At 42.8% G+C, this 12,752-nt stretch overlaps 1 protein-coding gene across 1 annotated transcript; it reads left to right on the forward strand.

Annotated features, from left to right (window-relative positions):
* Positions 1-362: 362 nt before the first annotated feature.
* Positions 363-8,940, forward strand: LOC110984479 (2-Hydroxyacid oxidase 1-like). Its single transcript, XM_087129674.1, has 8 exons — positions 363-910; positions 2,292-2,443; positions 3,226-3,496; positions 5,923-6,062; positions 6,249-6,340; positions 7,064-7,225; positions 7,820-7,889; positions 8,802-8,940. Exons 1-8 carry the CDS (start codon positions 774-776, stop codon positions 8,861-8,863), a joined length of 1,086 nt encoding a protein of 361 aa, XP_086985800.1. The 5' UTR covers positions 363-773; the 3' UTR covers positions 8,864-8,940.
* The last annotated feature ends 3,812 nt before the right edge of the window (positions 8,941-12,752 follow it).

Raw genomic sequence — 12,752 nt, forward strand, 5'->3', positions numbered from 1 at the left:
TCGTTGGATCAACTCCCCGGCTTTTGAGCTTACACATGAGAGCAGAATGGCTAAAAACTATGGTAAAAAGGGTCCTAAGTGCTCAAGAAAGTTGAGGGTTGCCACTTCAAAAATGGCTGCAATCAGACTGTGGAAAAATCACTGTTTGGTGGGTGATTTTGTTTTGTTGGAATAATTGAAAATGTAATTGGTTAACCCACAAAAAATTGAAAAGAAAATGAATGATTAGGGATGCACGTCATTGGGCCCTGTGAAGTGCTGATTTTACGCTGTTTTCAATGAGTCTTGAATTAGTGGAGTGTACCGTACCCTTAGTGCGAGCTGGTCGGGTTTAGTCTACTGGTGCGATAGAGGGCGTCCCAATTTACCAAAAAAAATTCGCTCACGAGCGGCGATCAGCTATCGATCACTGACGTCTTGGGCATCTGACGGCGTACGAAGTGGGAGACTCAGGTGGATTATGCATCAGTGCACATGGACAATCAGCACAAAGTAAAGATGCATGCCGTAGCGCAGAATAGCCTATAGATGACCGGCCAGTTAGAATTAGGGCTATATATAGCTCTAGTACCCAGACCGCGTCCATCCACAGGTTAAGTAAGATTAACTAGTATGATATTTCTCTATTTTGACAGTCATAAAATGACCGTCGGCTGCAAGACAGTACACCCTTGATCACCGACAGTTCCAGTTTGTTTCGCTGCAACAGTAACTAGGCCTACAATTGGATCTGAAGTGTACTCTGGGCTTTGAGCTCGTTTGGACGCGTCATCATGACATCAAAAGCGCTCATTCTGCAGGATTTTGAGCCGTATCTGAAGAAAAAAGTCCCTGGGACGTGGTGGGAGTACTTCCGACGGGGAGCAGACGCCCAACAGACTTTGGCTGACAACGGACTGGCTTTTCAAAAGTAATTCCTCGTTCGAACGTTCGACCTGTGAACTGGATAGATGCGTCCGTCGTTGGCCGTCTGCTATTTCTGTGTGGGTGTATTATTCAAAGGCGAGGTGTGCCATGCAAGAATAAAGCCGAACCGTGATAGCGACCTGGCGTGGCCTAGCTGTCCCGCCATCCAGGGGAGGGTACCGGTGTGTTTTCGCAACATTCCTCCATAATGCTAGAAACGTATCTCTACAGTGCTTTGGTTGCTGATTGTGCGATATTGTGACTAGACCAAAGTTTCTTCGCCGTTTCAAAATGATGCAAAATAAGCAATCGGCAATTTTTTGTAGCCTCCTAAATAATAGAATTATGTATCCCGAAATTTGTTGTTGCAATCGTGCAACAAATCGAAGTGGATTTCTTCTCCCAAAATGCCAACAGAGGGAGCAGCAGAAGGCAATCGATTTACCGCATAGGCCCCTATTGAGCAAGAATAGCATTTGTTAACACTGAGTATTCATTTGTACTCCTTCCTCAGTGGGATAAGCCTAATCGCAAATACTGCATGGGTGATTTTACTCAATGGTAGAAACTGGAAAGGCATTGTGGGAAGGAAGAAGGTTCAATGTTTACTCATTTTTCCTTCCCGAAATGCCTTTCTAGGCCTACTATTGTGCAAAATCGCCCATGCAGTATTTGCGATGAGGCTTATGATTTAACTGTTTCTGGCTTTGCGTTATTTGTCAAAGTGAACATGTTGCTGATAAGGCTTTGAGTTTGACGGGCGTCAGACTTGTTTAGCAGATTTTCCCTGTCACGGTGGGCGTGCAAGGCCATGACGTCGTTTTCCTTTATATCTGCACAAACGAGCTAGCACTGCACAAAGCTAGCCCATAAGCGCGGGAAACTGACCCAAGAATATCATTAATGTGCAAATGTAAACACAAAGTGTGACGTCATCCGTACAGGGGCTTATTGAATTACGTTAGGGCCTATGTCAGGAATTCAAATACGGTCTGTTCTTAAATTTCACGCCATAAAATGGTCATGTTAAAATTATAATCTTTGGCCATACTGAACTCCCTCCGCCATTTTAGAAATGTATCGCCAGGCGGCAGTAAACAGTGAATGCATTAAAACAAAAGAAATCAGAAAAACATTTAATTAAAGGAGATGATGGTCTGTACGTCGTTGTCTTCGTTGTCTATTGTTTTCATTCAGTTGTTCGACAAAATATTTTAATGCTAGGTGTCTACTCGATATCAAAACCCGCTCCGAGTGAGTTTGCATTTTAATTTCTGGATTTGAGCCGGTTTGAATCATTTTTTGAATGCGTACCTGGTACATGTAGATCATAAACTTACATTTCACTCCTTTCCATGAATGCTTTTCATCCATCCTTGATGCAGGTATCGACTAAGACCTCGCTGTTTGCGGGATGTATCTAAGCGGGACCTCAGCACCACTATATTGGGCCATCGTCTAGACTTTCCGGTCGGTGTCTCTCCGACAGCCTGTCATGGTATGGTCCATCCCGAGGGAGAAATCGCCACGGCTAAAGGTAAAACACAGGCACGGTGCGAGACAGAAATTCTTCGAGTTATTGTTTTCAAAGTGGCAGAATAGGCCTATAGGTAGAGTTAGCGGTACTTCGGAGGTTTTTTGGGAGAGAGAAACAAGGGATGAAGGTGTTTGGAGTTTTAAAAGGCCATGATGTCAATTTTACTCCAAAACGTGTTTTCTGTAATTTTCTAAATTTGCCTGAAGACGTTAAAAGACATACACAAAAATTCCCTGAGAATGGTGCAACAAACATCGAAAATGAAATAAATGGGACCCAAAAGAATATTCACAAGAACTGCAATGAAAAGTATATACCTGTAGGACCGTGTATGAAACATACTGCAGCTGTCGTTCGTGCATGCACATTGCATGCCCTGCCCATAATTATCAAGTAACATGTATTGTGACCTGCTCTGTCAAAACGATAGTCGCCAGAGACACTGTTGAGTTAAAGTCTTAATGTAAAGCACTAGGAACCCTCAAAACTTTTCATATGCATAGTATGCACATTCATCTGGATATCAAATTGAGTGGCACATAAAAACAAGGAGCTAAATTTCCTCTTTCCAATACAATCAATTCACTTGTGTAAATTATACCTCATTATTATTAATTTAAGCGTAGATTTGCATATACGAAAAATCTTGTGTCTTATCAAAGCCTGACACACTACCTCTGTGTTATGAAAAATTAATGTCCCTGGTCAGTTTAGTTGCAACATTAATCCATACGTCACTCTATATTTCATATAGCCTTACTCGCAAATCGTTACTTCTATAGGCGTGGCTAGTGCTGGGTCAGCAATGGCTCTGAGCATATTTTCAAGCAAAGACTTGGAAGACGTAGCCAATCCCCTTTCGTTCGAAACACCGGTGTTCCAACAACTGAACGTATTTTGCGACCGTCAAACCTTGGAGCGAAGAGTCGAGCACACCGAGCACATAATAAAACGAGCCGAGAAGGCAGGCTTGAAGGGCATTGTGCTGACGGTTGATCAACCACTTATCGGCAGGCAGCTAGCTGAGCCAGTTGTCGAACCCCATTATTTAAAGTAAGTATACATATTGTGCATTGTTACTGCTGCAGTACACGCTTGCTACAAAACTTGGTCAATCAACGTTTTCCTTAATTTGTCAATGCCAAGAGAATATTTCAAAAGGTTTGAAAATCATTCACAGCTACCAAAGCACAAGACAGTAAAGGAGTCTTGGTGAAAAGCGTATTGAAAGTATGTCATTTATAATGAAGTAACGGACAAAAGCTGTTACCGACCAGGGGCGAATGTAACCTGAGAAAATAACACAGTGCGACCAAACGGGGAAAACCTTGACCAAAAGTAAAGTAATAACAATAACACTAATAAGGGTCGGTAAGAAGTTGGGTCGCAGGATATCCACTCCCAGGGAAACTGGGAGAGATTCAAAAAACAAACAGTAGTAGTGAAAGTAGTGAAATCCGGTCAGTCTGCACAACCAAAAACCTAATAGAAGAAATTCCTTAAACTAAACGGTGAACCAAAAATATAAATATTCACACAAAATGGATAGGCCAGACCTTTAAACAAGACTTTTAAACGAGACTTGTAATTATGTCACAGAATTAAACCAACACTTGAGCAAGACTATAGTTTAGTGAACCTATGCCTTTAAACAAGACCTGTAATTACTAGTGGTTAACCAACACAGCACTCAGTAAATAGACGCAGATATTATAGTACTCAAGCTTAGGAAACCAACACCTCTACAGACCAACATGTAAACTTGCTATACAAAAGGACAGGTCCTGAGAACTAGCTGTTCACCCTCTTGCTGCTGGCCTATGCCTGAGCCCATGCTCTTGCACAACTGATGTCTACAAGCTGCAGTGTTTCTTGTTTGAGATTAGCACAGAGGGGGAAACACTCCTATGGAAGTCAGGTCAAGTAAGAAAGGAAAAGACTCTTATTTGTCGGGGAACCACCCCTATAAGTAATGGTTCTGGGCAATTATCCTGAGTCCCCATTATACGAACGTTCGAAAAATGACATGATAATATTGTCAGTATTGGTAACGGGAGATTAATGCGGTTAAAAGTGGGTATTCAACATCGCAAGTTCCCATGACCCTTCGCAGCGGTGCACGTGATCTGATTCTTTTCTCGCGCTCATCCGTGATGTCGTCAGGTTGATAGGCGAGCATGCGCAATATGTGGTAACAAACAACGATCTTGGGTTACTCGAGGAGCCCTACTGGGTCAAAAACTGCAATGTTTTTGCGTTGAATTGTGGGATACTTCACAAAGTATAAAAGATACCAGTGCCAGTAGTCAATGGGCAAGTTTGATTATGGACCACTAGTTAATTGTTGGTTGGCGACGTATCTAGCACATATGCAGTGATTGAAGTTGAAGTGCGAACCCTTGTCAGGGCATTAGGCCGAATGGGAGAAAAGGTGGCAGCAGGAAGGGTAAAATATGTAGCAAAAATTACAGTGAAAACGGTCGGTTGCTAATGACATACTGCTTCCGGCATTTTTTTCATAACTGGTCCTCTCTGCACTGTGCTATTAAAAATGATTTATGGTAACTAATGATACGACCAACCTCGATAGGCTGGTCACGAATACATTCTAATACATTCCGGGTCAGACTGAACCAGAATTGGGTCCCATTTGGCGTGACCCTTTTCGGGGTGAAAAATGACCCCCTTTTGGTTCGTATTTGACCCTTTCTGGGTCATCCCGAATGGGACCCATTTCTGAGTCAGTCTGACCCGGGAGTTTAAGAGTGTAGTTGACTATAGACTAGTCTAACTATCGTTGACTAGCTTTCGTTCGATCAGAATTTGCCCTTTAGAACTTGAGAGGGGCGCCGTGACGCAGCGAGCTTGAACCTATGACTTGAACTGATCTCTGCTGTCCACAATGCTTTGCTTTTCTTTCACAATTATTGTCAAGGTGATGAGCTGTTATGCCTTCCAGTGGACAGGTACAAAAGAACCACCATGGATTTAATTTGTACCTGAGAGACATGATTCTTGGCAGAAAATGTCAGTCGGGTATGACATACCTTAGTATTTACATTGTAAAAGTTTATAGGGTTTAATTTCTCAAATCATGGCCACTTTGGGGGACAAGATACCACCCTTGCCTTTCCAACAATGGAAGGGGACTGCATATGAATTGATCATAATCAGTCATAAGTATAAACCACAATGATGGTTTATCTTATTGTGGTCATTATTGGTGCACAAGACTGTTACCTTTTGATTTGGTTCTCAATGTTAAAAGCCATATTGGCATGGCTGTGTCCGTTTTTCTTTGCAATGGGCAGAAACTCAGACTGAAAAAAGGAGCGTTTGATCAACTACCAAGGGAAAGCGTAGCTGAAAACGCAGTGCGCGCCATTATGAGGGCGATGAAATCATGAGCCTAGTGACGAAATGTGTAAAATTGGCTCTGACTGAACAGTGCTCAATGCAAACATTTATTTGTTTTGCAGATACCCGCTTATCTCTCTTCCCAATGATCCTCATTTTGGTTTTGCAAAATTGACCTTTGACCCTTCAATGACCTGGGATGACATAGCATGGCTACAGAGTATGACATCTCTACCAATCATTCTTAAAGGCATTCTAACCGGTGAGTTAAACATTATGCGCCAGGACAATGTCCTTGTAATTGGCCAAAGTTTCCAATACCCATTTTTTAAAAGTTCCCTTTTTGACATTTGGGTTACAACCGCATCCTGTAGTCTTTGGTTGGTATGGGGAAACGATGTGCACGAAATGTATAATTTACGAATTGGTATCAATTCCCACGTTGCAGCTGAAGACGCGAAGGAAGCAGTCAGGCGTGGTGTGTCCGCTATCTGGGTTTCAAATCACGGTGGCCGACAACTGGACGGTGTATCAGCTTCGGTAAAAATGTTGAAAGTGTTTATGGACACTATAGGCCTTTTGTTGAATGTCAGCGTCGGTGGGCGCTGCACAGTGAAGGTGAAGGTGGCGAGGAAGCCAGGATTTTTTTTGGGGGGGGGGGACTTTGAATCTGAGAGTATGATGCTGCATAGCTAGCGTGAATATGAATTGTGTGCCACTTGACATCACGTGACTGTGAGAAGCAGCAGCAGCCTCTTGGTTATTTGTAAACGGCGGGCATATAAAGCCACAGGATTGCGGGTCGGAGTCCAGCCTGGTGTCATGGTTGCGCATGCCCTTAGACAAGGCACTTTGTCATCCACTCATTGCTTTCCCCCACCCTGGAGAAATTGGGTACCAGTGAGGGCAGGGATAGCTGTTGTGTTTGATTTAGCTGCTTTGCGCCGAAATTGCTGTATGGAGCTGTATATTCCTCAGGGAGCTGAGATGGTATATTGGATGTTTTATGGGCCCAATGAGCAGGGGTAGAAATAATAGAAAGCGCTTTGATCTTAGTTGAAATCACTATATAAAATGTGTTATTGTTACGAGTTAGTTGTGGAGGTATTAACAACGCTGAATATGGGAGGATGCCCAGTTCTTTGGATTACGGGTGAAGATTTCCGTGAAATCCGCGTTCAACAAAGCAAAGATCTGTCATGTTGATAATTTTTCAAATAAAATTTTCACCGTCATAATTATCATAATTATCAATTATCACAGATAGACGCACTGCCCGAGGTGGTCGACGCCGTGCGTGGATCTGATATCGAGGTGTATCTCGACGGAGGAATACGTCAGGGCACCGATGTCCTAAAGGCTCTTGCTCTCGGCGCACGGGCCGTGTTCATCGGCCGACCGGCACTTTGGGGCCTCGCATACGATGTAAGTTTGGTCAGTCTTTCTCTCTGCTCAAATGATGAAGAACAAGCAAGCAAAATGCATATACAGTGAAGGTGTTGCTTTTTCAGATTCCCGATAAACTTCTTCTAAGTTCAGTATGATTTTTGTGTTTTCTACCCGAAAATTAATGAACTATCGATTCCTATTGATCGCATTCTTTTCGTCTTGTATTTCAAAAACCAATCTAAGTATAAAGGTCGGTTCATGGGCCGTGTCCGATCACTTGGCTAAGGCCGGGAATTACACACAACTCTACGGGAACTGGCCGCGGCCACTACCATAGACTCGTGTGTAATTTCAAGCCGCAGCCAAATGATTCAGACGAGGCCATGCTACAGGCAAACGTGAAAGCGAAGTGAATTTTACGTCATGAAAGATTTGCAGCGAAATTTTCTCTCGAGTTGAAATGTGTTCGCCTTTCGATAATTCGCAGCACCGTTGAGCTGCCCCGCCCTCATTAATTCGCGTTTGTGATCGCTTTTTCGCAACGTGTGAAACGACCTTAAGTCTTGAAGTCATTGTGCGTTTCGAATTTGAGAATTAATGGGATATTTCTGTCTTTTCATTTTTTTTCAGGGCGCAGCAGGAGTAAAGCAGGTCTTGGAAATCCTTCGAGATGAGTTGAGCAGAGCTATGGCGTTGAGTGGTATGATAGTGTTGTGCAAATCTGATCCGAAACCGACCTGACCCTAAACTGACTGCCAGTCATATCGGATCGGATCGGTTTTCCGCCTTTTCAGTCGGGTGGAATCGGTTTCGGTGATTAGCCGCTTTGGGGAAAAATCCAGTAAGTAAGCCGACGTAAACCGGAAAAAAATAGTCCAGAGTTTCACTTCGTGTAATTTCAATGCAGAGTCACAGTGCACGGTATGACCGAGGTGCGTGCCTTTTTCTCTTTTATTAATTTCTACAGTCCACAAATGGCTATAAAATTCCAAGAGAGACATGAAATTTTTATAATAATTGTTAAGAGATCTTGCGATGATTTCCCCCCCAAAATAACACAACGCGGATTAGTCCGGGCAAAGAGAAGTGGACGAAATGCTGAAAGATTATCGAGTCTGAGCCAGATTGGGGTTTTTTTTGGGGGGGGTCGGTTTTGGGTTGGCTGGGGTTGATTTTGCCTTGAGTTTTGTCAGTTTGTGATTGTGTTTTTCTTTTGGGACTTCTGATCGGTCTTTTTCGAAGTCGGCATGTGATGTTTCTGGTCAGTTTGGACTAAGTTCAACTCGACCTGATGAGCAACATTAATATGAGCTAGACCAAGAGAGGGTGTAATTTTCTTAGCAACGGAGACTCATTTGGTCGGAATTGAACTTCGCTGGTTTACGAACGACTAGGAAAGGCACGCGTTACATGGCCACCAACAAAATGGGAACCCCCTGACCAACATGGCTCTATTAAACCGATGAGGGGGTGCTTCTGCTCAAGGCAGATACTGTCTTACTTTCGGCACACAGTTCACCATGTATTCGTTATTGTTATTTTTAAACATTAGGCCAGACACATCATGCTCAGGATTTCAGTCGAACATTTATATTTTTTGTTTGTTTACCAGGTTGTTCATCAGTAGCTGACATAACGCCGGATCTGGTGAAAATGCCGTCACAGAGGGTGTAGTGGAAGGGTGCAGTCCATTAATTCATTAGCATTAAAAGTGCCCCCACCCACAGTATCTTTTGGAAAAAAGGAGATTGTTTGGCACCCAAAATGGTGAGATTGTGTAAATCGTTGCCACGATCAACTCCTTGGGTCTTTGAGCTTTCATAATGGCTAAAAACTACGGTTGAAAAATGGTCCTGAGTGCCCGAGAAAGTTGAGGGTTGCCACTTGAAAAATGGCTGCAATCAGACTTAGGAAAGATTCGGGGGTGATTTAGTTTTGTAAGAATAATTAAAAATGAAATTGGTTAACCCACAAAAAATTGAAAAGAAATTGAAAGATTAGTGACCAGACAATAATTACATTTGTGTTTGAGAAATGTGTACTCCAACCTTGTATAGATAAACAGTGACGTGAGTCCAAAGTCTAGCGTGCGTGTTTTCTATCAGTGTCAGACCACATGCCAACAATTTTCATTGCATTTGGTTGATCTCAATTTTGTGGATCATTTATAATTTAAAAGCTTCTTTCTTCTTTCACAAAACTAATTATCATGATAGTAATAATTACAGTAAACATCAACAACAAACAGCAAATTGATTTTTTACCAACTGACCAATTTCTTTACTCCCTGTGACCTGAACAATTCCTGTACTTTCTGTGACCCGAACAAAATGTTATCTTTCATACGAACAATTAACAGAAAGCTGAAAATTGCTTAGGTGCCAACATCGATTCGTTTCTATCATTTGTTACTGAGTGGATCCACTCAGAAAGAAGGATTGGGGGAAGCAGCTAGTTCCAATGAATGTACAAAGTTTTCTTAGGGTGTATCAATGGTAATAGTCAACAGGGATGGTGACCACTGTCTCAAAGTTAAAGAAAATAAATTATATGAAATTTTGTTTCGTTCTTACAGGCTTAAAGTTAATTGTTCTAGGACAGTGATTCCCAGCCTCCTTACTGTATATTATCTGCACCACATTACCTAACGTACCAGGAATGGTCCATGTATTCGTGAAAAGAGTTGTATTTACAATTTTATTACAAGTTTAAAGTACAAAATAATATTTTACCATTGATAATACGCTTCTGGTTCTCATATAACAGGTATTCGACTGAGTTAATATGTTTTTGTAATCTTACAAAATCTCAAGGAAATGGAGCGGCCTCAAGAAACTAGCTCAGAAAGACAAATGTCTGAAACTACCCACTCTTGAAAGTTCATACAATGGTTAAACTAACCAACTTAAGGTAAACGTTATGAAGGTTTCAATTTTCCTTAGTTGTAACAGAACAGGATTCTGCTTGGTTGTTCCCTGCAACATTAAAGCTCACTACAGAGTCCGTTGTACAAGATTCAATTCACCTCGTGTGTGAAACAAACGTCCAATTACGGAAAATAAAATTATAAGTTTCTGAACAAACAACTATCCATTGCTGTGAGAGAATTATTTGTAACCTGATTGAATGAGAAGCAAATCCTACAAAATTGCTTACGCCTACAACGTTAAAAGATCGTTTATCTATCCAAGTACATGTATGTTCATTTATAAAGAATTGCAACTCACCAGTTGGACTGCTGGTTCATGGCTCCCGGGCCCGTAAGCTCCAGGCTGCCAGAAATGTCATTGACATCAGCACAGGCTAAAAGGGATACGTTATCTCTGGCCGAAGCTGGATTGAAATCAGCAACCCGCGCGTTTTTCTTAGCGAGAAAACTCAGAAAATACGCAAAAGAATGTCTGGCATGCAATGCGAACAAAAGTGAGGATGCAACATATTCAAATTCAGCGCGTAAAACCCGGCGTGGGACTGTGAGAACGAAAAAAAATGGTAAGCTGCAAGCGGGCGCTAGTCAGAGTTACTTATGCATACGGCCGCGCACGTGTTCCGCGAAAGTACGTTCAAAACGGAATGGAATGGATCAGTGTGTCCATTGACTCAATGACTGCACAAAGAAAAGGAACCAGAGTCACGTGAGGGCGGGCGAACACTTGGCCTGGTTACAAATGTTTGTAGGTATTTTATTCAGCGATGTTATTACACTTTACAGTGTCACGTAAACAAATATATTGAGAAGCAATATTCATAGTAGTACAAAAGGGAACTAGTTTACATATTATGGGCCATAACTGGGGTGGCACCACACTGACACGCACATTCTTCAGCTTGACGCGCGCGTGCATTTGGCAAATCACGAAACCCATTGGTCGAATAGGCATGTAACGCGCGCGTGCCACCTGTGCTCGAGCGTTGTGCCACCGCATAGGCCTATAGCGAAGCGAGAATCGTGCCTGCCCGTTGGACAGTTAACATGATTAATAGACCGACAATGAAGACAAGTTCGAATAGTAGGCCTACTAAATAAGTCGGAGGATTAATGAAAGAAAAGCAACGACATCATTAATATTCCATTTATTTTTAATACGCGCATGCCCCTTAAGCCTGGACTGATGTTCCAGTGTGATCCAGCAGCTGTGAACGAATCACAAGCTTGCTGAGATGGTGCATGGGCAACATCCTCGAAGCAAAGCTTAATTAATAGCCGTGGGTAATATTCCAGTTTAAATACGTGCATGCGCCCTTGAGAGTTATGAGGTAATGATCACGTTTTCAGGAGACCCTGTGACTGTCGAACAGCAAGCGACGTGCTCATTTTGTGAATAACGGTTAGGCCTACTTCTTCCAAATGTAATACGAAGCACTACTTTACGCTGTCGCGTCATAGCAAACATCGACCGACGTTACGTGGACGTGGTTTCCCCGGCTTGATCAGGGCGCCCGCGGCGAAATGGATAGTCAAGACCGCACGAAGAAAATTACTGCAATTTCAACCCCCCCCCAAAAAAAAGATGAGAAAGTTTAAATAAAATGAAGTTACCTTTCTGCAGATGGCGTCGCCAAGACTCACAAATTGGGTAGCTCAACAATTACCACCACGCTCCAGCGCTACGGCCACCACAAGGACCCCAATTTCATCTTGCCCGCCCAGAGGCATTTTTTTCTACAAATCTGTCAAGTTTAAAGCGCCCTTCGCTAAAGCTTCGCATACCAGTACAGTCAAACCGACAAGAGGAGGGGAACTTGGTATGGCCAGCCTTGGGAGAGTATCGACAATCGACCCCAGCAGGACGCCCTGATTCCCAAAGCTTTACTTCACGGTCATCAGGTACTCGGTTTTGCAGCTGGGATCAGCTTTCAGCTTTTACAAGTTTGGTAGTCAAATGCAGCACCACTGAATTGAAGACATTTTCGAGACAAAGGCGGTGGGATTTCTGACCAACAGCAAGTCTAAATCGGGGCTGGCGTTTCTGCAAAATGGACAAATGTTCGACCTGGGATTGGAGCAAGAAGATATCAGGATGCCAAGTCTGCGGACGAGATAATCGAATCACTACGACGAGAGATGGATTTGGTGATGATACACGAACATTTTGACGAGTATTTGATACATTTTAAGGAAGATGCTTTGCTGGTATTTCTCTCACCTACGTGTCCCAACCAGTCTGAAGAAATTCCTCGCGAACCAAAATTTTTTCTGTACTGGCCGGAAGGATCCGTTAATGGAACAATACGTACGCGAAGCTCTACCGATATTTCAACAAGACGTTCAGGGAGAAAGTACGAGACTACTGACCTGACTTTCTGCTTGATCTTAAGATATTTCGTGAGCGTAACGCCGAAGTTTCCCGCCAGTGCCTCATCAACACTTCCACGTAGTGGGCCTAATAAACACAGAGCGGTTTAAAGTCCCAGAAAATGCAAGCACCGTGTGTCAGGATTTAGTAAGATCCGATGTTGAATTGGGCGTCCATTCTAAGAAAGAGGATGCGTGAGAAGAGTGCGCATTTCTTGAGCATAAACAAACGACTGGTACCCTGTCGTTCTAAAGAAAGTATTGGGC

This window comes from Acanthaster planci, linkage group LG19, assembly GCF_054643075.1.
Source record: "Acanthaster planci isolate LZ-2023a linkage group LG19, COTS_SCS, whole genome shotgun sequence".
Lineage (NCBI taxonomy): Eukaryota > Metazoa > Echinodermata > Asteroidea > Valvatida > Acanthasteridae > Acanthaster > Acanthaster planci.

Coding starts and splice junctions, on each gene's coding strand:
- LOC110984479 (XM_087129674.1), top strand. CDS start 774: ATGACATCAAAAGCGCTCATTCTGCAGGATTTTGAGCCGTATCTGAAG. Junction 2,444..3,225: donor AGAAATCGCCACGGCTAAAG/GTAAAACACAGG, acceptor TTACTTCTATAG/GCGTGGCTAGTGCTGGGTCA. Junction 7,890..8,801: donor CAGAGCTATGGCGTTGAGTG/GTATGATAGTGT, acceptor TTTGTTTACCAG/GTTGTTCATCAGTAGCTGAC.